The sequence below is a fragment of the Fomitopsis serialis genome (assembly GCF_022376445.1).
Source record: "Fomitopsis serialis strain Sig1Antser10 chromosome Unknown B0H18scaffold_6, whole genome shotgun sequence".
NCBI lineage: Eukaryota > Fungi > Basidiomycota > Agaricomycetes > Polyporales > Fomitopsidaceae > Fomitopsis > Fomitopsis serialis.
The window spans coordinates 790,900-814,754 of record NW_025954966.1 but is presented as its reverse complement, the minus strand read 5'-3'; the positions used below and the strand labels follow the sequence as shown (position 1 = coordinate 814,754).

Below are 23,855 nucleotides of genomic sequence, written 5' to 3'. Positions count from 1 at the left end.
ATCATCAGCAACAACGGTCACACACAAGACACGACTACATACCGTCACCCGTGTCACTTCCGAACACGAGTATCTCCGAAAGAAGAACTGTGTATCAGTAATGCCAGGCGTACGAAAATGAACAGCGCTGAAGACCGTGACGTACCGCAGTCCACGTATTCGCGGACATCGGACACGCGTTGCAATCACAACAGTCCGCGGACGAGGCACATCAGCACCTGGTTAGCATACACAGTCAGGCGGAGGGTGTGATGTACGTACCGGACCACGGGAAGGGCGTGATGACTCGAGATCCAGACGTGGAATAGGGCGTGCGTCAGCGAGTGTAGGCGTCCATGGACGCAGGCACGTACGCACCTTACTGACAGAAGCATACTCAGCGAGGACGGACACGCAGAGATGCGCGTCGTGACCAGCGCCCCGTACACCGATGCGCACCGAGCAACTTGTGAGGCGTCCCTCTCCTCCCGTCTCCTTCCCACTCTGCGGCCGGTACGTGTCTTCTCACACACGCGCCCCCCCAGTCTGAGCACGGTCGTAGCAGATAGCTGTCGCGTTTGCGACGGCTCTCGTGTGCAAGTACTGCCATCAGTAGTACGAGCCAACTGTCGCTCCCATCAACGCGCCGCCCCGCAACCGCGAATGACGCAGCCGTCGACTGGCCTGCGCGTCCCGTGTACGTGCTGCGTGCTTGTCGTCCACTCTTGCTGATGGCTGCTCCTAGCAAACAGATGCCGCACTCACCGCCGTCCGTCCCCATGGTGAGCTGTCTGTTCCCGATGCCGTTCTTCACCTACTCACACCGCGTGCGGCCGTCTACAGGATCCCGCTAGCCCGGTCGCGATCTCATGTGATCCAGCAAGGAATGGAGCCGTCGGGTTTGGGGCGATGTGGAGGCTGAGAGAAGGGGAAGGTGACTCGTCAGAGGACGACGCCGTCGCAAGACTCATCGCGCGAGCTGGCGCTAAAATCCCAAGCGCCGGTTCCGGAGTTTCCCGCGCATACGCGGCTCGGGCTAGCGCCGGACGCGCTGCTCGCAATCGCGACTCTGCTAAGTCGAACTTAGTACGCTTGCTCGACCGCGCCTCATACACGTCTTCGCCAACTTCCGCGTCCGCAAGCATCTTCTGAAGTGTCCCGAGGGACAGCGAACACTCTGGGAGCTCTGCCTCTGCCTTCCCTTGACGTCGCATACCCTCGGTGACTTGCAACTCGGCCAAGCGATTTTGGACTCACCAGTCACGACGCACGCGCAAGTCCAGTCGATACATTTACAGGGTGATCAAACCACCATGATCACGACGAGCGCGGGATGAGGAGGAGAGCGCGAAGCGAAGGACACGGATGGCAAGGTGCAGGACGAGGTGGGGGGACGCCATGGCAAGGGCAAGCCGGGCGGAAGGTACGCCCTTGTCTATTGCTCATTTAATTGCCACTGCCCCCGCAAGCAGGTACCTCGTAGAACGGTCAGGAATCTGTCATAGTACCCACTTGGCCACACCCGCTCGCCTGGTCATCCGCTCTCCCTTGACCGCCTGGCCGCTCGGCCAGTATCTGGTCACTCGTTCGCTGGTGTCTGCTCGCTCGCTCGGCGCATGTACCATCTGCCTACTAGTAGCTCGTCTATCCCTTTTCCCACCCATCCGGACGTCCGCTTTCCTGCCGCATCGTTTCCCCGCCCGCCCGTCTCTTAGTTCGCTCATCCAGTACTGAATTGTCTCCCGCTTCAAGTTGCTCGCTCGCTTGTCCACTCGCGCGCCCATTTGCCCGTTCACTAGCTCTCCCGTTCACTCGCTCGCTCACTTGGTCACGCGTCCTCTCGCCCGCGCGTCCATCCGCTCGTTCGTCCAGTTACTTGCGCGCCCACTTATTCGCGCGTCCACCGACTTGCCTGCTCACCTGACAAGATGGACGAAGAAGTGCCGACGTCGTGGCAGACTCGCAAACACACCAGCAAGCATAAGATACGCCACAGTGTGCGTTGCCAGTGCTGCAATGAGGGCTACGAGGACATATCATCATCAGGGTTTGCTGATGTCGATGGCCCGCTCGACGACGCCCCGCACACTTCCCCTGATTCCAACCTGGATGGCGACGTGGATGTCGAGGGAGAAGTGGGCGGATGGTGATGCGGGACAGGAGCAAAACCAGGGCACCTATCTGTATGCGATTTGAGAGTGCCGTGGTCTATATAGTTCATGTTAATGCATTGAGAAGCCTCGTTAACCAGGACTTGTGTTGGTGTGCTGCCGTGTGAATCGTGATACAACATTAGCCTACAGTCTTCGTATGTTTGTAGCGAGATTGGTGTCAATAGACTGAATTGTTATATATGTTCATTGCGATCATAGCAAGCATTGTACGAGTTGTGTGACATCACTGACATGGCTACAAACCAGTCAATTGTATTGCTATACTGTTACCTAATCAGTCCATACAGAGCTATGGGCGACTACCAGCCGTGGCAATCTGGCTACAGCGTGCTATGTCGGCTATGTTGGCTACATAGCCTTTGGTGAGTGCAATGGGCTGAAAACTTTTTTCCTGATGTTGGCCGCACAGGGTATGGTTGCTGCCTTAGTGATGGGTCATTTTCTCCTTGCGCCGAGGCCCATTCATCCAATTCTGATCCTCTGGGCAATCTTGGGCGACAGTGCCTTGACGATGTCGTTTGAACTCCTTTCACAGCTTGACCCGATCGCTGCCAAGGAACTACGTCCGTGGTACGCGCTTGATTCAGACGAACCCCTTCCCTCGCACGAGGGCCACACTTCTCATCCGGTATGGGCACTTCTCATGGCACACTTTGGTGTTCAGGTGCGCACACTTCAGATGTTCGGTCTTGTCTTGCTGCTGACAAATGTGTTTTTACTAGCCTCTTCGTATTGGCTTCACTCCTGATGCTCCCAGTCGTCTCCAATACACACAGCAGCTTATCTGTGCTGCTGTACTGGGCAAGACGACGACCAATGTGCCAGCATTGCAGGCCTTTCGTCAAGGTTTCAACGTGCAGTTTAGTATCGAACATGACGACGATTCCCGGATGGCGGCCTTCGAGCGCTTCTCCGACGTGCGTTTCTCTCACAGCTATATTCATGCCATGCTCTGACTCTGTACTCTCATCCTCAGCTATTCTCCAAGCCGGTGCCGACCTTTGGCGCTCGCATGGTCACATTGAACCCGATCGTGGTCATTCGCACTCTGTATGACCGTACAGTGAGAAGCCCTCAAGATGTTGTTCGCCTTATCAAGTACGAACTGCCTGAGGATTCCATCACGGCCGCCGAGGATCCTGTGGTGCGCGAGATGCAGCGTCTGTACGAGGTGATGTTTCGGGTCCGCCTGTATCGCTGGCTGCGAGGAGTAGGACCTCCTGACCACCATATACTCCGTACTGCGGTACAGCTCGAAGGAACAAATCATGGGGATCCCACGACGCTGCGAGCCCGTCTACTGTTGAAGGCGGTTCGCGAGAGTGAGGACCTCCCTATTGACCCTGAATGGCGACTCAAAGTACGTCAGTTAGCTGTGACGAACTTGGCTTTGACTAACATTTATTGCCAGATCCAGTTGCACCATGCCCATGATAGCAGAGATGACGCTGTTCTGGATCTCCACACGTGCGTTGGGTTCTGTGTTGTGAAGTTCACCTGGTGGCTTTGCAATATGCTACTTGAGGACTTGGATTTTGACAATCCGTCTTCTGTCACCCTCTTTGACTGCTGGATTTACGAGCAGGTTCTCTACAATCAAAATGTCCATACGACGGCCTAGTCTGGCGATTTACCAAGTCCGATTTCGCAGTACTGTACATTGTCATACATGGTTGGCTTTGAATATATATAAAATTAATCGATCTGCGGTGTGTGTGTGTGAGTCAAAGAGCAACACGCCTGCTATGCAACCAGAACATTAACATATCTACACCGTTCCGAGTAAGATGCGATGCAGTGCGGTGTGCGGTGCGATCAGACGAGACGGGCACAGTGAGCGCATAAGCGCCCGTTCGTAAACACTGCTTCTGCTTCAGCTCGTCCGAATAAGGGCTCGGACAGGTTGAAATATGTTCTTTGCATCGAATTTATGGAGAATAAAGAATGAAACTGCGTTTTGAATCGTCGCTGCACCGAGGTTTTGCTTCCGAAGGGGTTGCAACGGAGCGCCACAGGACCCGCGCTTGTTCGATCGACCGTTCGGGAACGGCGTGAACTCAGCCCACTTCAACGTTACTGTGACTCATCTCACTCTTACTCTCATCTCACTCCGTTCTTGGCCTCTTCGTTCACTCCACTGTGCTGGCCGCCTCAGGGGACAACTCAGCCACCACAATCTGAGGTGCGTTCGGCCAACAGCGTTGGATGATTCTTGACTGATGTCTCGACCTCGACCTCGACCTGCAGTACATCGCTGTCGGACTCGACTACCGTCCCGGGCCCCATGACGCATGACCGGGCGATGTGAAATGTACGTACAACATTGAATACACCGTCCTGTACTCTGCTCATCACCGGCAGCGCCGTCTCGCCGGACCTACCTCCCGCCGTGCAACGTCCCGTACTCCCCACTCATCTCACGGAGCACCGCGCGCAGAGATTGGCAACCGGCTCGTGGATGACCACACGTTGGCCGTTGGACGTGTCTCACTCTACAGTGACTCACTTATCTCCATCGCTCCGCTCTCTGCATTGCCCGTCCATGCCGTCCTGCTAATGTGACGAACGTTCGCGCCTCCGAGCCAACATGTTCCCTATGGTCAGCACTGCCACCGCACCCCCTGTCTCGAGAGAAAGTACTCACCTACCTCTTCATTGCGCACTGGACGAACCTGTTGTCTGCAAGTGATGTGCCGGTTAGTACCTCGCTATCTCACAGCTAGGCAGAACTGCAAGGCACTGATGCTCACCCCAGCCCAAATACAGGCGTGCCGAACGAGGCACCGCAAGCAACACGTTGGTCAGTACTTCTCCGTCTCACAGTCACGCAGCAAACGACTCGCCACTCACTGATGCTCTGAAGAGCCCAGAGATATGCATTATACCTCGCTCACGGGGCTCGTGGGCGCGAATGACCGCGGCTACGTCGCAATCTGACGCCCGGCTCGTGCGTCGAGGACAGAGGCGAGCCACATCCATCGCGGCCCCGTTGCCGGGACTAGGTCACGATGGGATCGTCCCTGCACACCCAGCTCGAATACTCGTCTGACGAGGTCGTTTCCCACCATTTCTCACCGTGATGCACTAGCGGCGCGCTGACGCAGCCGACGAACGCACGGAGGTGACAGGAGCAGGTGGCGGTCAAGGGTGAGCGGAGGCGAGCAAGGGTTAGCGGAGGCGGGGACGTGCGAGCGCGGTTGCCCACAGGTGAGTGTAAACCCGCGCGATAGCGAGGTCACTAACTGCAGGCCCAGGACGCGGCGACGTGCACCACCACAACGCCACTACGACCGCGAGCACGCAGGGCCAATGCCCTGCGCGCAGACGCTGCCGAACGAGCGATGCAGGGATGACGAAGAAGAGGTGCGAGTGGGCCGGCGGGCGTGAGCGGGCAGGCGATGAGCAAGCAGATGCACGGGGAACTGACGAGAACCCGGGCGGGGAGCGGGCAGGCGAGCGAAGGAACTGGGAGGAGGAAAGCGGGTGCGCGCTCGGGCGAGCGAGCGAGCGGGCGGGCGGGCGAGAGCGCGAACAGAGGGCCCAGAGCACAGTCGAGTCCCACACCCGCAGGGACAACGGCGGGCGAGCGAGCAGGCGGGGCACCACGAGGGCATAGGGCCAGTGTGGTGCAAATGAAGGCCGTGAGTATGAGAGGACGTGCCGATCGCGGGGATGGCCAAGTGCCAAGTGCGAGCGAGCGAGGAGGACGGGTAGGATAGTCATATATTGAATGTCTCACTTGAGAGTGAGACCCGTATGTCGTTTGAGAATGGAAAAGTTACACACCGCAGAACCCTTGGAGGGGCCTCACGTAGCACGTCAGTATCCGTCAGTATCTGAGAGCGCGTTTGTGTGACTGAGGCTATACATGGAGCGTATTCCACTGAGCGTCATTGCCAGCCGGAGACGGTGCGCGGACCAGCGATTCGGTGTGTAGGCGCCCATTCGTACGCAGAGCTGCCACTTCAGCTCGTCCGAATAAGACATCGGACCTGGATATATGTGTTCAGCACACTGAATACGCAGTGAATCAGACGAAAATCTGCGTTTTGAATCGTCAACGCAGCCAGGGTTTGGTTCCGAACTGGCTGCAGTGAGCACTGAGCGCGGTGCCACATCAGCCACATGTTCGGCGCTTGTGCGATCAACGGGTCGGCGGTTGACCACCTCCTCAAAATCTGCCACACTCTTACTGGGCTCACTCTTACTCGCAGAATCCCGCTACAACTCGTATCGCATGTACCAGGCCTTGGTTCTTCTGAGCGTGGCGGGAGGCGGGACGGACGCGGCTGTTTTGGGACAGGACACTGGGTGAGCCTGTACGATTGAAGACGGCCGGGCTGATGGAAACTGTGTCGCAGTCATCGCCAAGTGCCTTCGCCGGTGCCGCACGATTCCGTGGCGGAGGACGAGCCATTCATGCCACCAGATGTGGAGGTAGTGACAGGCCCAGCCCTTGGTTCAAACTGGAGGAACTGCGAGATCCAGGACATAGAGTAAGTCACCGGCTCCTCTTGAGCGGATTCCACTTGACTGGATATTCAGCCTCCTCGATTTCAGACAACAATTTTGGATTCAGCACCCTCGGAGGGTGTGCAGCCCTGCCTTGTTACATGGTCGGCGACAACCCAACCACCACAACCTGAGGTGTGTCCCCTTGGATGTTCCTTGTCTTATGTCTCGGCACCCACACCTGCAGTACATCGCTGTCGACTCGACGATCCTCTCTCTTAGCGCATGGCGGACACGCACGATAGGTCGGGCGATCTGAAGTGATCCGGATGTATGTACTGTCCTATACTCTACTCATACTCTACTCATGACCGGCGGACAGCTGCACGCTGTGCATGCACTTGTACGCTACCTCGCAACGTCCGTACTCCGTTCGCGAGGGCGCCCAAGGCATCTCAAGCGCATCTCAAGGTGCACCGCGTGGAGCGTGTAAGGATTGGCAACCAACTCGTGCATGATCACACGTCGGCCGTTGGACGTCTCTCCATCACTCCGCTCTCTACCCTCACCTCTGCATGCCCGTCCCCAGCGAATGTGCCGAACGCTCGCGCCCCAAGCCAACAGGGCAGTGGACAACGGAAGATTTGCGAGGCCTACGGAGAGCACTTGCCACCGCCCACCCGGTCTCGAGAGATCAGATCCCTACGTCTTCATATCTTCATCGCGCGCCGGACCGGACGCACGGCGTGCCTGTCGTCCGCAAGTGACGTGGTGTGCCGGTTAGTACCTCGCAATCTCAGAACTGCAAATCACTGATGCTCGCCCAGCCCAATTACAGGCGTGCTGAATGAGGAATTTGAACTGCAAGGAACTCGTTGGTCAGTACTGAGTTCTCCATCTCAGTCAGGCAGCAAATGACTCACCACTCACCGATGCTCGTGAACGACCCAGAAGTACGCATTATACCTTGCGGACGTGCGCATGGGGGCGAATGACCACGACGATGTCGCAATCTTACGCCCCCCTCATGGCTCATGGGTCGAGCGCAGAGGCGCCACTGGGTCGCGATGGGATCGTCCCTGCATACCTAGCTCGAAGGCGTGCCTGGCGAGGTCGATTCTCACTGTTGGTCACTGTTTCTCACCGTGACGCAGTGTCCTCAGGCTCTTTTACAACGCCCACCACAAGCATGGACTGCGACCACGACTGCGATTCGCAGCAGTGACACGCCACACCAGCCACAGGTCCACCGCTGGCGCGATCAACCGGTCGCGGTTAGCCACTGCCTCCTCTCACTCACACCATTTCTACCTCACTGTTCAGTACTCTTCTCACTCATACTCGCAGAATCCCGCACGACATGCCCTGCGACGGCGATCTGCAGTATCCTTCCTCTACGGCGTGCAAGTCGGCGATGCCCTTGATGCGTCTACCTCGTCGGCGTCGTCCTCGTTCTACACAACCCAATTCCATGTTACCGTTCTTCTCGGCGGGACGGATGCACGGGGGCGCGACGAGGCGAGGACTTTTGGACAGGACACTGGGTGAGCTTGGGCATTGAAGTGACACGGCCGCGTCGGGCTGATGGAAACCGTCACAGCTATTGCCAAGTGCCTTCGCCGGGGCCGCGTGCTTTCGTGTCGGAGGACGAGCCATTCACGCCAAGAGATGTGGAGTTGGTGACTCGCCCGCCCCTTGGTTCAGAATCGAAGAAGACCGAGATGCATGAGGTCGTAAGTCGCCAAGTTCTCCTGAGTGGATTTGACTGGACTGGACATCCAGTGTCCTCGCCTTCACAAGAGGATCCGGCACGCCCTACTCCTACGATCACCCGCCTTCGGCCGGACGCAACACCTCAGTCACGCCACCAGTCACGCCTGCACTCCCGCCATGCATCCATCCGTCACGCTGGTACACCGCACCCGTATCCGTATCTCCGCCTCAGCGCACACCTCCGCTTCGCGCATATTCCCGCCGCCCGCGCCCTAGTTCGCCACGCAGGGCACGCCGTACGCCCTACATCCCGCGGCTCCGGTTCTTTGTGAGCGCGCGCGAGGTCGCGGCCGCACGCCCCAAAGCTCCAGCCATTCCACGCAGCCGGGTGGGAGCATGGCCGCGTCGAACACCTCGTCGGGCCGGATGTGTCTTTCCGTTAGCATGGCGCCGTCACTGGGATCAGAAGTGAGTAGGTTTCGCGAGGGCTCGCAGGGGAATGGAATCTGACTCTGGGTGTCATCGTGTACGATCAGCTGCGCTGCGCGTCGCTGACAGCGACATCCTGCTGCTCACCCTCCCCTCCTCAGGATCCTCCATCCTCCTCCTCTCCTTTCTCGTCAGCATCAGTGGGACTACCCTCAACTCACGCCCCATCCTCGCAGTGTACGCCCTCCATGTCTGGCCCGCCGGGCCGCCTTCTCGCTCGACCGCAAGCTCAAGCATGCGGGTGGTTCGTCGTGGTCCAGCACGATAGACTGTCAGCGCGCTGGGTGATTGCCCAGCACGCACACAATGCCGACGAACGCCCGCCCAAGCTCGCGGGAAGGCCGACGGGTAGACGGGCGGTCGCACGAGTGGATGGGCAAGACGAGGAGTCAGTGGACAGGCGGACGGGAAAGCAGGGAGACGGATGAGCTCGCGGATGGGTGGGCAGGAAAGCGGACACACGAGCGGGAGAGTGGGTGCGCAAACGGCGACGACACGCACAGCAAGCTGGAGCGCCCAGCGCGCTGATATGGCTGAAGAACGGGCCGTCCGCTGGGAGGAGCAAAGGCGGCGGTGGCTGGATGGCCTTACGTGCAGACGCCGTCACGCAGCCGACGAACGAGCTGCAGGTGCAGGGACGGGAGAGATGCGGGCGAGCGAACGGGCTGGGGTGGTGTACGGGCGGACGAACGCGAAAGCAGGCGGAAGGGCGAGCGGGTGAGCAGGCCGGCCGAACAGCTGACCAAGCGAGCGGTCTAATGGGCTGGCAAGCGGACGAGCAGCGGGTGGGCTGTCGGGCACAGCCGACAAACGGCGAGTTCAGGATCAGGATCAGGACGCGAGACGGCAATGACAGTGGGCGCAACACACACGCCGACTACTAGCACCCAGGGCCAGGAGCGGTGTTGGACAAGTGCGAAGACGACGGGGTGTGCTTGAGTCAGGCTTAAGTCAGGCGTACTGCGTACAGTGTACGATAGATATATATCTATATATATCAGGCTAACACTTGAGAGTCATACATTATCTGAGAGAGCAAACGAGTGACTCAGGCAATACATGCCACATTTTCTACTGAGTGTCGCGGACCAGCAATTCCGTGTGTAGGCGCCCGTGCGTAAAGAGAGCCACGATTTCAGCTCGTCCGAATAAGACATCGGACCTGGATAGATCTGTTCAGTATACTCAATACGCAGAGACTCAGATGAAAAAGTGCGTTTTGAACCGTCCATGCAGCAAAGGTTTGCTTCCGAACTGACTGCAGTGAGCGCGCCACATCAGCCACACGTCCGGCGCTTGGGCGATCAACGGGTCGACTGTTGCCCACTGAATCCTCTCAATCAGACCATTTGTACGACACTCTTCCTCGTCTCTTGCTCGCACAATCCTGCGCGACATGGACTACAATGGCGATCTGCAGTCTCCTGCTTCTACGGCGCATGCCATTCGGCGATGCGCTTGATGCGTCCACCTCGTCCTCGTTCTACAACCCGACTCGCAGGCTTCTCAGCGCGGAGGGAGGAGATGCTCCGGTGCGTGGGACCGCGGCAAACGAGGCTGCTGTGGGCCATGATCGTGGTAGCCATGGTCGTGTTAGCGTATGCATACTGTCACTCGCTAAGTCCCACTGAGCGGAATCTACTTGACTGTATATTCACTGACCTTGCTCTCAGACAGCCACTGTTCGATTGCGCACCGCTCGGGGCGTGCAGCCCTTCCTTCGTTCTTACGACGCCCTCGATCTCCTGCAGAGTAGTGCCGAGACTGGAGAACTAGGTCCTCTCTGACGATGTTCGCGTTGGCTTCGGGCCGGGTGGTCGCATCCAGAGGGGACCGAACACTCCGTCTCGCTCATCCGTCTTCGCCAACCGCACACGCGCCTCTACTGGTACTCTCTTCCAGTCCAGCAAGCTAGGTGGTGGACATATCGAAGAGGCGTCGAGGCGGTGCCCGGACGCCGGCGGCCATGTGAGGATGTGGCAGCTGCGAATCGCGTTCGGCCCCCAGCTTCAACAAGAACGGTCTCTCGGCGGGACGACTTACCGGTGCGACCCATTGGCGGTCACGGCAGTACACATACTTCGCAGCCGCACCGATACCTGTTCACCATCTCTCACCCGACGTGCTGCGCCTCATGGATGTCGGGGTCTAGGCCCCTGTACATTGTGGAGGCGGTCTACCTCCTCGCGAGCCTCGAGAGCAGCACGAGCTTCCGCCTCTCCAAGCACAAAAGAGGTTCCAGCTATTCCTCGGAGTCGTGTGGGAGTCGCAGTGTACGCCCTCCTTCTCTGGCCCGCGTCGTATCCATCGTAGGCGGCACGCGATCTCGCTCGAGCTCAGGCTCAACCTCGCATGGAACCATTGGTACACGCCGCTCAGGCGGCTCATCTTCCAGGACTGCCTGCACCCTTGTGGGTATTACGACATGCTGCACGAAGCGACTGCGAGCAACCACTTTTAATCCTGAATACCGCTGGCAGGCTGCAAGGGGCATGCTTCTACGAGGCGTATCCTGTCTCCCACACTTGGTCCGCCACGATGATGCTACGATCCTCGCTGTAGCTCGAAGAGCACCCATGATTCGGGCTGAGCTTCGCAATCGGCTCGCGTACGGACACGGACACGACTCACAACCTTCCGCCCTGGACGACTCTGGCTTGATTGACTCACCCGCCCCCGACGCGCAGAGGCGGATGACGCAGCCGGTGGAGGAGGCTGATCTGCGCATCTCCCATGATCAGTGCCGCGCCCATGGGAGTCAAGCTGCACAATGTTCTCTGCTGCCCTACCAGGAGCGCGCGATTATTATCCATTGACTTACGCTCCCGCTCCGGCGGCCATCACGCAGGACAGCTGCACCTCCCTCCTATCGCGACGGTCTACGCGCATGCCCGCCCGCACCGCCCAACTCTTCATACCTCCTTCACCCGTTGCTATCTTAGGTTAAGGCTGGCGCGTCGTGCGTCGAGGACAGAGGCGCACACGCGACGTCCATGACAGCCCGTTGGCGCCACTGGGTCCTGTGTTCAGTCGCGGACAGCAGGACAGTGAGCACGTGGCTGCTTGCCCGGCCGAATCGCTGAAGTCGATTGGGGCTTGTGGACTCAGGCTTACACCCTGATGTTGCTGGTCTGTTCGGTGAGTCCACTTGTCCCGCGAGGGTGCGCAGTCCAAGAAGTGCATGTTCAGCAGCTGGTGAAGAATGACCCCTGCTACTTCCTGAGCTCGTCAAAGAACAGGCCGCCTACCGCGCCGGGCACGAGCGGCCATACGAGGCTCCTCCGCCAATCCATTTGATGGCACCCGCAAAGAGCCCCGATCTGAGCTGAACCTCTCACCGACTCGTGTTTGTCCGCTCGCCCTGCCCCGTCCCACGGCGACCGCCCCGAGATACAGCCCGAGTGCGCTCAGGGGCCAATCATTCTTCTCGCCGGCCCTGCCTGCTAGGTGTCCTCCCTTGTATTTCGTGTCCTCCCTCGTCTCTCGCAGCACCGCACCCCACGGACGAAGGCCCGCCCTCGCACATGCATGCTCACAATGGTCCGCGACGGTGGGCAGGCTCATGAAACCCGATTAAGTAGATGAGATGTATCGTCTTCGGAATGGACAGACAGGTGCAAATTATATGAGACCGAGATGTTCGGCGCACGGACTGGCTGGATAAGCGCGCGTCCGTTAACTCGACCACGACTTCAGCTCATCCGAATAAAGGCTCGGACAGGCAGAAATATGTTCTTTGCCTCTATTCCATGGATAACCAAAGAAGAAACTGCGTTTTGAATCATTGACACTGCGAGGATTTGCTCCCGAACCCTCTGTAGCGAGCGCTCTCCGGCGCTTGTTGGACCGACGCGTCGCGTCGCGTCGGGTTCATCTGGCGTGTCGCGCTTTAGTCGTGTTGGCTTTCCACTCTCGTGTGTCTCTGTCTGTCTGTCTGTCTGTCTGTCATACGAACACTCCGACTCATCTATCTTCGCCGCGTCCATCATGCCCGAGATTCAAGAGTGTTATTGCAGCGGGCTCCAATTGCAAACACTCTTCGCAAAGCACTCCGAGTGCAGATGGCGCCTGCAGGCCCTCCACTGCGACGCGACCGTACACGATGAAAAGCCACAGGGCTCGCGACAAGAAGCTGGACTGGTGTTTCAGCTCACGCCCAGCTCGTGTGATGTGCGGGGCAACACCAGTCATCAAACGCCCTTGTGGCCGCCCTTCCTCGCTGCGGGCACACCTTCTGCAGGCTTCTGCCTACAGGACCTTGTGCTCACTGCAGTAAAATATACTAGCAGGAGTGTAGTCCTCAACCTCGGTCGTTGTTGGTTTCAGGTAAGCGTCTGATCTCACGACGTTCTGTGTCATTGACTTGCCTTGCACAGCTCCAATATTTGACGCATACCTCCATCCAAATGTACGACCGTGAGCAGTGGGCCGTGCTCAAGGAGACATCGTACATCGGGAAGGGAACATTGAAGGTACGTCTCACTGCCTAATCTCACACCTCTTCACCTTCTGACGCCTCGTAAACACAGATGCGGTCCTTTCGCATCGGGCTCGCTCTTGAGTTCGACACTTTTGTCATAGCATTTGTGTCGCATGACCAAGTCTTTCAGGTGAGTAATGCCCGGGAATACATTAACCTCAAGCCCAACTGATGCGGTTGACCCCCAGGTGACCTGGGCATTAATGGAGGCCAGTCTCGCGCACCACGATCTACAAGTCCTTGACGAGTGGGACGCTGTTCTGGCAGGCATAGCAACATGGTCCAAGCGTTATTACGAAGGCAAGAGAAAGGGCAAGCGGCTTGCGAGGGACGTGTTACGCTTTACGCCAGACGTGTGGTTTGGCATAGGAGTCTATACTGCATGCGAGATCCTCTTCGTTGCTGGTGAGTGGTCATCCACACTTATGTGCTTAACAGTCTGAAGTGAACTCCATTCCAGGTATACCCCCATTCCTTCGAGAGCAAGAAGTCTTTGGCAACCCGTCCCGCCTCGCGCGGGTCGCACTCGCTTATCATGCCTTTGTGCATAAGGCTGTACACAAGACATGGCGAGTAATTCCACCCATATTTTACTCAGTCTCATCATGATCCACAATCTCATGTCAGGCCAAATCGGGTCAAACCTTGCGTGCGCAACAATATCGTGGCGCCAACTACTGAAGAACGACTGCAGATGGGCCGGAGTATGTACATCTGGGCCAAGGACACAGTGGGCGTCTCACAGCGCCTTTTGGACCGAATTCAGAACTATAACTACGAGGTGAGCTTCTCTTTCCTCTCCTCACGATGGTTAGCAGATGCCTGAGCCCTTGCATGCCGCAGGGTTCCATATCATGTTCTGACGATCCATTTGAACCCACGCTGATCCGAGTGGCGCTCGAGCGTTCCCCTCATCTTGGGCGGGTAGTCTTTGGAGAGACTTGGGGTGAGATCGCCCCTGATGATCTCAGAAGTCCATCAACGAAACCGGACCCCTTGACGGAGTACGTCACTAAGAAGAGTACGCGACCATGCTTTTGGATTGCGGTGTTCTCTCATGGGTATGTTTTTGCAGAGCTACTCGATTGTCATGATACGCGCATCCATATAGCCAACACAAGTCCATTATTCTTACCTACCAATGACTTATCACGTCGCCGTGCACCCACACACTACTACTCGGTGACGGGTAAGGCTGTGTGGTCTATTGTCCCAGCACCGGATGAAGTGTACGCCATTTCGCTCAGTCTCTCGTATGCCTATTGACCACCCAAATGAGTAGGCAATTCCAGTTGAAGGAGGACGAGAAGGCCACCAAGACCTTGCGCTACATCGTAACAAACACCGCCCAAGTCGGGGTTGGGCCACTGGAGTACTGCGCCAATGCGCAAGTTGTCCGCAAGTCATTGAAGGGACGGGCTCGCAAATTTGGGTCGCGCTTCTAGTGAGTGTATATTCCGTCATGGCCTCCTCTTTCTACTATAACCTGCGCAGTGTCCTCCCTTCACTTGGCGCGATTCCAAGCAATGTGCCCCTCTCGATCGGGCGCCGCCACCTTGCGAGCTTCGATCACAAGAAGAGCCTCACGCTGGAAGCCAGGGAGAAACGCAACGAGGCGGCTCGAGCGGCCGCAAAGAAGGCATTGGCCAAGAAAAAGCGCAAGAGCAATGCCATGAAGATGCTGTCGGGTAACGCCCCTCTGACTACGCAGCAACGCAATGCTAGGGCGGCCCAAAGGAACATCTTCGACTCGCAATCACATATTGTGGGCCGCGGCGGAGACCACGATTTACAGAAAGGTCTGTGGAGCATGCATCAATCAATTTCTACGAGCATCTTACTGAATTTGAATCAATGAATGCTCGCGCCCATTTTAGAAGACAGTGGTGTTGCCTCTGATGTAGAAGAAGCCAATCCAACTGCAAGTAAGCACACGACGCCTGCTACACCACCGCCCGACACTCGCAAGCGTCGAGTCCGCGCAGATCACGAGGTGGTGGCCAACCAGAACGTGGTCCAAGAGTTGCCGAGGGCTCGTCGCACGCGGGGGGTTGAGCTTAACATGTCAGAGCATCCGAACGACGCAGCGATAGGGATACACAAGCGAAAACGTCGCTGCCACAGTTCGGTATCAGTACCTACCAGTAGCTAGAGTAACCCTAATGGACGAGATATCCCTCACACAGCCTATGTTTTGTCGACATCTCTTACCTCGCGGCCACTAGTACTATCCACCTTCAACATGATCAGGAGTGCGGGGCGCGGCTAGGAGCTGGTTGGATGGTGACCAGAAATGCGAACTGGAAGTTCATTTTGACAATGTATATACCAGGAGTAGGGATTGGCTCGTACCCACCCTGGCGTACGTCTTTGAGTCAATCTGCTGTGTGTAAGGCCATGGAGTGCCAGCGTTGGATTTTTGGCGCAGGTCCAAGGTCGGCGGTAACCCTATTCTTGGGTTCATCATGCCAGTGGCAGGCGACCGCGCGCCGTCCTCTTCCTCCTATTACTACCCCACAACATGCTACGAACCCTGGCAGTCTAGCGACTTCCTGCAGTAATGCATGCCTTGGCCTATGGCCAGGTGACCGCATTCACAGGGGGTCAACGGACACTCTGCCACGAACCGTCTACCCAGCCTGAGCCTCTGCGCGGCTCCTCCCACAACACTCGTTATTCGTGCCCCGCAGCTCTCCGAACCCATCCGGCTTGAACATCATTCCCCAATCACTTCCCCTCCACACCTTGGGACAACCAGGTGCGGTGGAACCTTCTATGATCTCGCCGATAAGTTATAACTACTAGCAGATCCCGGCGACTTCTCTTTCTCTGACTGCGACCTCTCACTTCTTGGCGGGAACCGACACAGGCACCCGCATGGATTGAGGGCCCCGAGCTGCAGCGGCTCATCGATGTCGGGGTACCGCTGATTGTCCAGGTGCCGAACGTCCCGCAGGACCGAAGCCCCTGCACGTCGCTGCAGCCTCTTCCTCGCAACCCTCGAGAGCAGTGGCGCGTTCCCACCGCACGTACTCTCTGACTAGCCCACGAGCCTCTGCCACGCGAGTAGGTCGCCAAGTCGGGCTTCCACTTCCACGCAGTGCGGTTCCGCCTCGGCAGGGCCCATGAGAGCTTCAAGTGCAAGGATTGAGGATCGAGGAGGGGCATAGAGCTGCATATATGTGAGTGCCGGATGTTTTGCAGCGTTGCACGATGCTGACACCCGCTAGTGAATGGGCATAGCCAACCTTATGGGCCCGCTGAGCCGGGCTCGCTGCAGAGTAGTGCCGAGACCGGAGAACTAGGTCCTTTGTGGACACAAATTGGCTCCAGGCTAACTGGCTATGCAGGTCGCCGAGTTCTCGTCTGCTCATTTCCCATCAGCACTCGATGTCCCCACTATCGGCTTCATCCCCAGCAGAGTAGTACAGGGATAGGAGAAGTAGGTCCTCTCTGTCGATGTTCGCGTTGGCCTCGGGCCGGGTGGTCGCATCCAGAGGGGACCGAACGCTCTATGTCGCAATTCTTGACCTCTCCAACTTGCTCATACCTCCTCGCCAACCGCGCACGCGCCTCTACTACTACCGCCTTCCAGTCCAGCAAGCCAGATGACCGGATGTAGCAGGTCGTGTCGGGCTCGTACTTCATCTGCGGAGCGCCGTTCGAGATCGTCACCGCAGCGACGTTCCTGTACCAGCTCCTCGGCCTGTCCGTGTTCACGGCCTCCGTCGTGCTCATTGTCGGCTGGCCACTGAACAGCCTCGTGAGCAAGCGCGCGGTGCGCATCCCCAAGGGCGCGTCGAGCGCGCGCGACAAGCGCGTGGGCGTGCTCAACGAGCTCATCGGCGCGATGAAGTTCACCAAATTCTTCGCGGGGGAGGAGCTGTGCATCAAGCACACAATGGATGCCCGCGAGGTCGAAATGAAGTAGATGGTCAAGGCGCGCCTCAACTCGGTCATGTTCTCGCTTATATGGATATGTGCGCCAATCTTGGTGTGGGTCACACCCTTCTTGGTCTATGTCGTGCAGGGGCACGAGTTGACTGTCGACACTGCGTTCACGGTGAGCGCTCCGTCTCAGTGCGGGATCTCGGGGAGCTGACGGGATGCTAGGCTATTGCACTCTTCAACATGGTTCGGTAAGAGTTATGTGTTTCGCTTTAGCTCTGTACAGCTGACCCTCGCAGTTCCAGCGTTCCGCTGAACGTCATCCCGGCGTGGATAGTTCAGATTCTTCAAGCTGGTGTAGCCATGGACCGCATCGCGACCTACCTCGACGAGGAGGAAGTCGACGAGCAAGTCTCGACTCTCAAGAAGGGCCGCTGGCAGCCGCCCGCAGCGGAGGAAGACGAGGGCCTCGGCCTCCTGTACGCCTCCTTCAAGTGGAACGAGGTCGAGGAGAAGAAGAAGGACGACCGAGGACAGCGAATATCATGACGTTCTCCATCGTGTGCAGATGATCACCGACAGCCAACTAGCGTCACAGTGGACAGAGGCTCAGCCTGCGGCTGCTCATGCACCTCAGGGAACGGGACTTCCCTGCGCATCGAGTTTGACGTGCCCAGCGGAGACGTCGTCGGCGAGTCGAACGAGTGCGCCTCGTGCACCCCTCTCGCGTCCAGGAATGCAGCGCACCCCGGGCTCATGTCTTGCCACTCAACGCTCGACTGCGCAGAGTGGAACGACTCACCTCCGATAGACTCGTCCCTCCCCTGTGAAATTGCAGACGCGCTCGCAGAGTGGGGAACACTGAGAGGTGTGGTCGCGGCCGACGGACCCGGGCAGACCGGCGCAGACACCATCGTCCGCGGCCGCTGCTGTCTGTCTACCTCCTTCCGTCACTGCGCGCATCGTGATGCGCTTCGCACGCTCCCAGTCGCGCTCGCCCGGATGCAGGTTGACAGCGAGCACGTCACGGTAGCACACGAGCTTCTTGATCTCGAGCCGTGCCTGCCTGACCCGCTTCGCCACGCCTGGCACCGCGACCTGCACGGGTTCCCTCGTCGCGCGCTGAAATGGTGTCAGCAACACCACGTTACGCACGAGCCACATCTCTGTCTCGAGCTGTGTCTGCGCGGTCAAGATCCGCCGCTCGAGGTCGTGCAGCTTTCTTCGGATGACGTCCGAACAAGACATCTGGTGAGAGTGTCCGCCAGAGTGAGAGTTTGCACAGCGTGAGCCTGAGCCCAGTGGGATAGGGGAAGATCGTGGTGTGGATAACTCGAGGCTGAGCGTGCGCGCACGTCCGATCGACTTGCACTTGTCATTTGCGTTCTCGGCGGACCAGCGAGAGGAAGCCGCGAGCTCCGTCTTCACCTGATCGAACGTCGCCTTGAACAGTTTCGCCGAGCTCTCGTTCACGGCAACAGATGAAGACTCGGTAGAGACAGATGACTTCGTCACTGTCGGTAGGGACACGGCCGGAGACGACGCTGGCGCAGAGGACCGCAAGTCGATGTCCAGACCGCCGTACCATGCGTGCACACGGGGAGTTCGCACCACATACCTTGGAATAGGACTTATCGAAGACAGCGACACAATCCTTCGCGGAGACGTATGGTCCGGCGGATGCTGGGTCACTGGGTATCTTCGGAGAAAAGCAGTGGTGAAGTGCTTCTACGACATGCGCGGGCTCGACTCGCTCCTCGAGGCGTACGAGGGCCTTGAGAAGAGCGACATCGTCGGCGTAATGTCCTCAACATGGGCGAGTCTGGCATGGGTGTGCCATGGAGCAGGAGATGGCACGGTATGTTCTTGGGATACTGTCTTCTCTTCGTCTCAACAAGTTCTCACAGTGCCAGTGGTTGCGTTGCGAGTGCCAGTTTCGGCGAATCATGTACTCCGATAATACTCTGTATGCTCCCAATCTAATGTTGTTGTATATCTATCTCCCATGGGCCATTGCCCCTCATGCTGATACATGACCAGCCTTGTGTTCGACTGTCTGCACCCTCCGCCTTCTGCTTTACACCGCGCTAGGTCGCCACTGGCGCAACATATTCTAAGTGATGTGTCAGTCAAGATATGGTACTCATGTCACGCTACACTGTCACTCACGTCCGGTATCCTTGTGGAAGAATCGCAAGCCCTCAGTACAAGCAATCTGTGTCATCTTCAGCCAAGGAAGCTGGGCATCGACATCGAGGTCGTCCTCGTCCAATCCGCTGAAGAAGTCGCCATCGATGATAGCCCCCGCTTGTCTAATGCTACGCTTCTGAGCATCAGGGAGGGCTGAGAACGTGTCCGGATGAGTAGAGGGGTTGTTCGCTCGATACGCAGCTTCCAAGTGAATGTAAATCGGGCGGATATTCACCGCAGTGTTCCACTCGACACCAGCCCAATCAAAGATATCCTTGTAGGTGACACGAGTCGTTCTGCCATGCACTCTTGATTGTATGATGTGTGGTGGTGCGTGTGGATCACGAGTCTCGAGCGTGCCCTGTGGACTGTTCAGTAGGATGCCGAAATGTGTCAGGATAGACTTGAGAGTTCGGAATCGGAACAACCACAGATTCAGTGGCAACCGACGATTCCGGACACCGTGGGCCCTGCCTCCATCACCCTGGAGCTGCTCCTGGCGGCTCTGTATCGCGGCAATAATTTGTGCTGCAGATGGGAAGTGTTGCTCGATGTACTCGCGGAGGAGCTGCGGGTCACTCCGGGTTGGCACACTGGGAGGAGACAGCCCTGTCAAGACTGGCATAGTGGGCATGACGGGCGCGGTGACGTGCAGGACAGGTGGAGTGGCAACGGGAGCGATCAGAGGTAGACCAGTGAGCTAGTTCAGAGTTTGAATTTGTGTTGCGTTCCTCCGAGGTAAGACAGATGACTCACCAAATCTCCGTACACATATATAGCAAATACATGGATGGTCTCCTGTCTCTCGAGGCTGGAGCTCATGGTGCAGGCGCACTCAATGATACCCTGGCTACTTGGGAATCCTACACCGGACCCACAGCTGTCAATTAAGGTTTGGCCACGGGAGGAGTCAAGGATGGAGGCGAGCGTGCCGTGCTCAATGAAACCTCGTTGATAACTGAAGTACTCCTCTGGGGTGTGCTCACGCACATCAAGAGGGTGACGTGACGTGCCAATGAACGTGGTTTCCTGTGCCTCAGCCACAAATTGTTCTAGGAGGCGCCCGGTGCGCAAACCGGAACGAATGATGGTGGTGAGGAGGCGTGCAAGTGTGAATGGGGGTTCCATGTGCGGCATTTCGAGCATGCTGGTGGCGATACTGACACAGGTTTCATGGAAACCGGTGAAGACGACAATTTGAGCGCGAGTGTCATTGTCTTGCTGCTGCTGGCTTGGTGAGAGTCTACCCATAGAGACAACAGCTGCAGGATCCATGGGATCAGCGGAATCAGCGGGATGCGCTATGGCCAGGTCTTGGTGGTTGTCGGAGTGTGCGTGAGGAAATGGTGCGGGATTTGGACTCGGAGTGTTAATGATCTCGGAATCAAGCCTTGCACTGGCATGCCCGAGAGCTGGCCCGGGAGCACTGCCCTGTCCTTCAGCTAGGTAGTGTTTACTGGATCAGATGCCATTTTCATTCAGCAGCAATTCAGAACATGTACGTACAGGATGGATCGTTCACATTCAAGTTACTGATCTCGATGTAATCTTCTGGCGGTTCAAAACGACGCCCAGAGAGCGCCATGAGCCGTTCCAATGTTGCATGTACAGAGGCCGCATGATATTCATCGTCCTGATCTATAGGAATATAAGTGTGTTGAGTGTCTTGTCTCACTTTATGGCTGTAGGCAATACAATATGCACCGCTGCGGCGCTGCATAACACAAGAAATGGACGCACCACCATCATTACCACTATCACTCATTGTTGGATAGCAAGTGAGATAGGTGAGTGAGCACAGATGGAGTGGAGAGAGAGAGTATTATGTTGTGAGGCGAAGAAGGCGATGACAGTAGGAGTCGCAATGAGCAGAATTAAGAGGCGCACGACTGCGCTGTGAGCGTATTAAGCGCCCGTCTCTAAACGCAGCCGCGGGTTCAGCTCAAGCGAATAAGACCTGAAAATGGTGCAGATGTGTTTAGAACACTGTATACTGAAGGCCCAGGCAAAGAAACTGTGTTTTGAACATGTGTTTTGTCCAGGCTCAGCATGAATATCATCTTACAGTTAAGCACCTACAACCACTGTTCGTGTCCTGTCGAGTTCACCTCGAGGTACAAAAAAATGTATATGACAATCCTCCAGACTATCCACAAGACATAGTACCATTGTCATGAAGTCATGTAGGATTATCGGCATACAATCGTTGGCATATCCTAAGCGCTTCCACCCAGAGCAAACGGCGTACACTCATCTCGCGGGACGTGCTATCGACACGTAGCGCCAGTTCAGCGTCCAAGGAGGCTATCTCGACTTCAGAGAAGGGGCAGTTCGGTGCATCACAATCCACAACCGACAACTCACTAGGGCGATGGGAACCTGCAGAGAATGGATTGCTCGACTCCCACTCGTCAGGGTTGTTGTCCAAGTGGTGCGCCATGAGCATCGGATCTTCGAGAGCTTCCCAATCAACTCCATAGGACTGAAGATCATCCGAGTTGATCGCTGCATCCTCGGCCGGCATACGCTGAATGTGAACATCCCCAGAGGCCGTCCCGATGCCTCGTGCCCCATTCTCAACCATCCCAAAGATGAATCGATCACGAGGGCTGCGAGCACGGTCGGAAACATGGCGCTCATGGAGTGGATGGCTGTTCCAAGAAGCGGCCCAGTCCTGAACGTCAAGATTGATCTGAAGGAGAAAGATATGGTGAAGCAACCATATGTGCGCGGATCGAGATGGCTGAAGACCCGCACTGTGCTCGAGCTCCAGGAAGAAGTTCTTCCACTTCTGCCCAACACCACGAGTGAAGTCGTACCAAAGCCGTTCCACGCGTGTGTTGTGAACGCTCCTGAGCAAATATGAGTGTGGAGTAGCATGAGCACTTGCAACGTAGGCCCTCTCACCTTCCCCAAATGTATGAGCCACGGCTGACTCCCCGATGCTCGTCCTGCCATCGAGCGACCTGGATGTTCTCTCCACCATGATCTCCGCGTACTCGGCTAGGATCTCCGCAGGTTTCCCGCCCTCGGTGGAACAGCAGTAACACAGTGTCCGCACGGTTGTTGTTATGGACAGCAATGGCCACAATGTACCGAGACCAGCCGTCAATGAAGCAGTGGGTCACTAGCTTCCAGCGAATGAGACCTAAGCCGTCATTGTTGAGATCAGTACTGATCAACTCGAGGGCGAGCAATCAAAACTTTTGAACGTACCATGCTGGCCGTCATGATGCCACAACGCGTTCGGACCTGCCACCTTGTATACACGACGGTGGATGCGTCGGTCTGAGAAGACATTGCTTGTGACGCCATGTACACGGACATATGAGGCAGCCAGACGAGCACGTGGGACGCGATGGCCTTGGGACCGTAGACATCCTGCAAGCATCCGCCGGCCAAAGTTGGGGAAGACAGCAAGAATGGAGCCAACAACAATGTCAAGCTCATCATCGGTGAGTGCGGATACCGGAGGAGTTGTCGAAGTGTGCGTGTGCGTGACATTGCCTGCAGCATCGGTTACCTCCTGCATAACAGGTTCCCCAGGGGCAACAAGATTGTGCTCGAGGGCGCGCCGGCGAACAGTGCGACTGGAGCAACTGAAGATTGGTGCTAAGCCGACTGGGCCTCGCATCTGCAGACCAGTCTCGAGGAACATGGGATCAATCTCGACGCGGGGGCGACCCCGACGCCCAGTTCGAACACGCTGTGCGACTACGAGAGGTGGCCCACTGGGAGGATCTGATGAACGGTGAATCGCCTCGTCAAGGGCCTCGACCATGTTGGAGACTCCTGATCGCAACTGTGCGAATTCGGCTGGGGAAAAGAGTGCAACGTGCTGGATAGTATAGTATCATAAAGATGCATCAGACGTCAATAGGCTCGAACGCACCGGCTCTGCCTCCGCCATCAAGCGCAACACCTCTTCCCTCTGCTGCCCTAGCCTCCCGGCATCACCTAGTTGTGTGTTCACAGCGCTTGTAACCCGGTCGCAGAGTACGTAGTACGCGGATCGAATGTTGTGGACAAGAGAGGTTGTACGAGCGGATTCTTCAGCGGTGCGGTCGATGCTCTCAACAAGACTTGTAATGGATGAGCGAAGGCTCGACAGCTCGTCTGAGGGTATAATGGTGTGGTTCTACATGCCGAAAAACAGTGAAATGTTAGCCGAGCATAAAACACAGAACGTGAGTATCCATACCGCTTCAGCATCCACATATAACCGGAGAGCAGCCTCGCGTAGGTCGGGCAGCATCTCGGAGTAATCTGCCATGCTGGCAGAAAGCATCCATATAGTGTGCTCACACAGAGCATGATAGCGATACCGTATTCCATGCAGACGGTTGCCAATATGTGTTGTATTGAGATACTGGACGACCGCATCGTCGAGGGCGCGCAGCATGATCATAATACTGCGTTGGAGCGCCAGAAGTTCGTCTTCAGGAAGTGACTCGTGTTCCTACCAGCAGCATATCGCAAACAAATCAGTG

At 57.0% G+C, this 23,855-nt stretch overlaps 9 protein-coding genes across 9 annotated transcripts; 6 read left to right on the top strand and 3 right to left on the bottom strand.

The window, feature by feature from the left end:
- Positions 1-1,652: 1,652 nt before the first annotated feature.
- On the top strand, positions 1,653-2,134 carry B0H18DRAFT_981505 (uncharacterized protein). The gene has a single exon (XM_048044479.1). It carries the CDS (start codon positions 1,908-1,910, stop codon positions 2,127-2,129), a length of 222 nt encoding a protein of 73 aa, XP_047898446.1. The 5' UTR covers positions 1,653-1,907; the 3' UTR covers positions 2,130-2,134.
- A 353-nt stretch (positions 2,135-2,487) lies between these two features.
- B0H18DRAFT_1101845 (uncharacterized protein) lies at positions 2,488-3,949 on the top strand. The gene is made up of 4 exons (XM_048032533.1): positions 2,488-2,817; positions 2,876-3,070; positions 3,130-3,513; positions 3,565-3,949. The coding sequence occupies exons 1-4, from the start codon at positions 2,548-2,550 to the stop codon at positions 3,772-3,774; spliced, it is 1,059 nt and encodes a 352-aa protein (XP_047898445.1). The 5' UTR covers positions 2,488-2,547; the 3' UTR covers positions 3,775-3,949.
- Positions 3,950-6,307: 2,358 nt separating this feature from the next.
- B0H18DRAFT_557423 (uncharacterized protein) lies at positions 6,308-7,218 on the top strand. Its single transcript, XM_048038590.1, has 5 exons — positions 6,308-6,464; positions 6,515-6,649; positions 6,699-6,800; positions 6,853-6,936; positions 6,988-7,218. The coding sequence occupies exons 1-4, from the start codon at positions 6,391-6,393 to the stop codon at positions 6,908-6,910; spliced, it is 369 nt and encodes a 122-aa protein (XP_047898444.1). The 5' UTR covers positions 6,308-6,390; the 3' UTR covers positions 6,911-6,936; positions 6,988-7,218.
- A 2,995-nt stretch (positions 7,219-10,213) lies between these two features.
- Positions 10,214-11,268, top strand: B0H18DRAFT_1115083 (uncharacterized protein; the record flags this gene model as incomplete). Its single annotated transcript, XM_048033214.1, has 3 exons — positions 10,214-10,339; positions 10,584-10,877; positions 10,960-11,268. 3 exons carry the CDS (start codon positions 10,214-10,216, stop codon positions 11,266-11,268), a joined length of 729 nt encoding a protein of 242 aa, XP_047898443.1.
- Positions 11,269-12,720: 1,452 nt separating this feature from the next.
- On the top strand, positions 12,721-15,690 carry B0H18DRAFT_557401 (uncharacterized protein). Its single transcript, XM_048038589.1, has 11 exons — positions 12,721-13,133; positions 13,184-13,279; positions 13,337-13,417; positions 13,476-13,692; positions 13,748-13,856; positions 13,915-14,068; positions 14,131-14,308; positions 14,363-14,516; positions 14,570-14,731; positions 14,782-15,086; positions 15,165-15,690. The coding sequence occupies exons 1-11, from the start codon at positions 12,795-12,797 to the stop codon at positions 15,437-15,439; spliced, it is 2,070 nt and encodes a 689-aa protein (XP_047898442.1). The 5' UTR covers positions 12,721-12,794; the 3' UTR covers positions 15,440-15,690.
- A 1,555-nt stretch (positions 15,691-17,245) lies between these two features.
- On the top strand, positions 17,246-17,724 carry B0H18DRAFT_1115081 (uncharacterized protein; the record flags this gene model as incomplete). Its single annotated transcript, XM_048033213.1, has 3 exons — positions 17,246-17,350; positions 17,401-17,426; positions 17,481-17,724. 3 exons carry the CDS (start codon positions 17,246-17,248, stop codon positions 17,722-17,724), a joined length of 375 nt encoding a protein of 124 aa, XP_047898441.1.
- A 234-nt stretch (positions 17,725-17,958) lies between these two features.
- Positions 17,959-18,669, bottom strand: B0H18DRAFT_981465 (uncharacterized protein). The gene has a single exon (XM_048044478.1). The coding sequence runs from the start codon at positions 18,421-18,423 to the stop codon at positions 17,974-17,976; it is 450 nt and encodes a 149-aa protein (XP_047898440.1). The 5' UTR covers positions 18,424-18,669; the 3' UTR covers positions 17,959-17,973.
- A 549-nt stretch (positions 18,670-19,218) lies between these two features.
- Positions 19,219-21,222, bottom strand: B0H18DRAFT_981462 (uncharacterized protein). Its single transcript, XM_048044477.1, has 5 exons — positions 21,106-21,222; positions 20,872-21,003; positions 20,122-20,807; positions 19,345-20,065; positions 19,219-19,288 (listed from the first exon to the last, which is right to left on the bottom strand). The coding sequence occupies exons 1-5, from the start codon at positions 21,128-21,130 to the stop codon at positions 19,263-19,265; spliced, it is 1,590 nt and encodes a 529-aa protein (XP_047898439.1). The 5' UTR covers positions 21,131-21,222; the 3' UTR covers positions 19,219-19,262.
- Positions 21,223-21,544: 322 nt separating this feature from the next.
- Positions 21,545-22,584, bottom strand: B0H18DRAFT_1082878 (uncharacterized protein; the record flags this gene model as incomplete). Its single annotated transcript, XM_048031599.1, has 3 exons — positions 21,545-22,217; positions 22,273-22,316; positions 22,582-22,584. The coding sequence occupies 3 exons, from the start codon at positions 22,582-22,584 to the stop codon at positions 21,545-21,547; spliced, it is 720 nt and encodes a 239-aa protein (XP_047898438.1).
- Between the last annotated feature and the right edge of the window lie 1,271 nt (positions 22,585-23,855).

What these genes read in the sequence shown, in the direction of transcription:
- B0H18DRAFT_981505 (XM_048044479.1), top strand. Translation starts at nt 1,908, where the DNA reads ATGGACGAAGAAGTGCCGACGTCGTGGCAGACTCGCAAACACACCAGC.
- B0H18DRAFT_1101845 (XM_048032533.1), top strand. Translation starts at nt 2,548, where the DNA reads ATGTTGGCCGCACAGGGTATGGTTGCTGCCTTAGTGATGGGTCATTTT. An exon ending in TGGCACACTTTGGTGTTCAG is followed by an intron (nt 2,818 to 2,875) that starts GTGCGCACACTT and finishes TGTTTTTACTAG; the next exon opens with CCTCTTCGTATTGGCTTCAC. An exon ending in ACCCTGAATGGCGACTCAAA is followed by an intron (nt 3,514 to 3,564) that starts GTACGTCAGTTA and finishes ATTTATTGCCAG; the next exon opens with ATCCAGTTGCACCATGCCCA.
- B0H18DRAFT_557423 (XM_048038590.1), top strand. Translation starts at nt 6,391, where the DNA reads ATGTACCAGGCCTTGGTTCTTCTGAGCGTGGCGGGAGGCGGGACGGAC. An exon ending in GTTTTGGGACAGGACACTGG is followed by an intron (nt 6,465 to 6,514) that starts GTGAGCCTGTAC and finishes ACTGTGTCGCAG; the next exon opens with TCATCGCCAAGTGCCTTCGC. An exon ending in CCCAACCACCACAACCTGAG is followed by an intron (nt 6,801 to 6,852) that starts GTGTGTCCCCTT and finishes CCACACCTGCAG; the next exon opens with TACATCGCTGTCGACTCGAC.
- B0H18DRAFT_557401 (XM_048038589.1), top strand. Translation starts at nt 12,795, where the DNA reads ATGCCCGAGATTCAAGAGTGTTATTGCAGCGGGCTCCAATTGCAAACA. An exon ending in GGAGTACGTCACTAAGAAGA is followed by an intron (nt 14,309 to 14,362) that starts GTACGCGACCAT and finishes ATGTTTTTGCAG; the next exon opens with AGCTACTCGATTGTCATGAT. An exon ending in GTCCCAGCACCGGATGAAGT is followed by an intron (nt 14,517 to 14,569) that starts GTACGCCATTTC and finishes CCAAATGAGTAG; the next exon opens with GCAATTCCAGTTGAAGGAGG.
- B0H18DRAFT_981465 (XM_048044478.1), bottom strand. Translation starts at nt 18,423, where the DNA reads ATGTCTTGTTCGGACGTCATCCGAAGAAAGCTGCACGACCTCGAGCGG.
- B0H18DRAFT_981462 (XM_048044477.1), bottom strand. Translation starts at nt 21,130, where the DNA reads ATGAGTGATAGTGGTAATGATGGTG. An exon ending in GAATGTGAACGATCCATCCT is followed by an intron (nt 20,808 to 20,871) that starts GTACGTACATGT and finishes AACACTACCTAG; the next exon opens with CTGAAGGACAGGGCAGTGCT. An exon ending in CTTCCACAAGGATACCGGAC is followed by an intron (nt 19,289 to 19,344) that starts GTGAGTGACAGT and finishes CACATCACTTAG; the next exon opens with AATATGTTGCGCCAGTGGCG.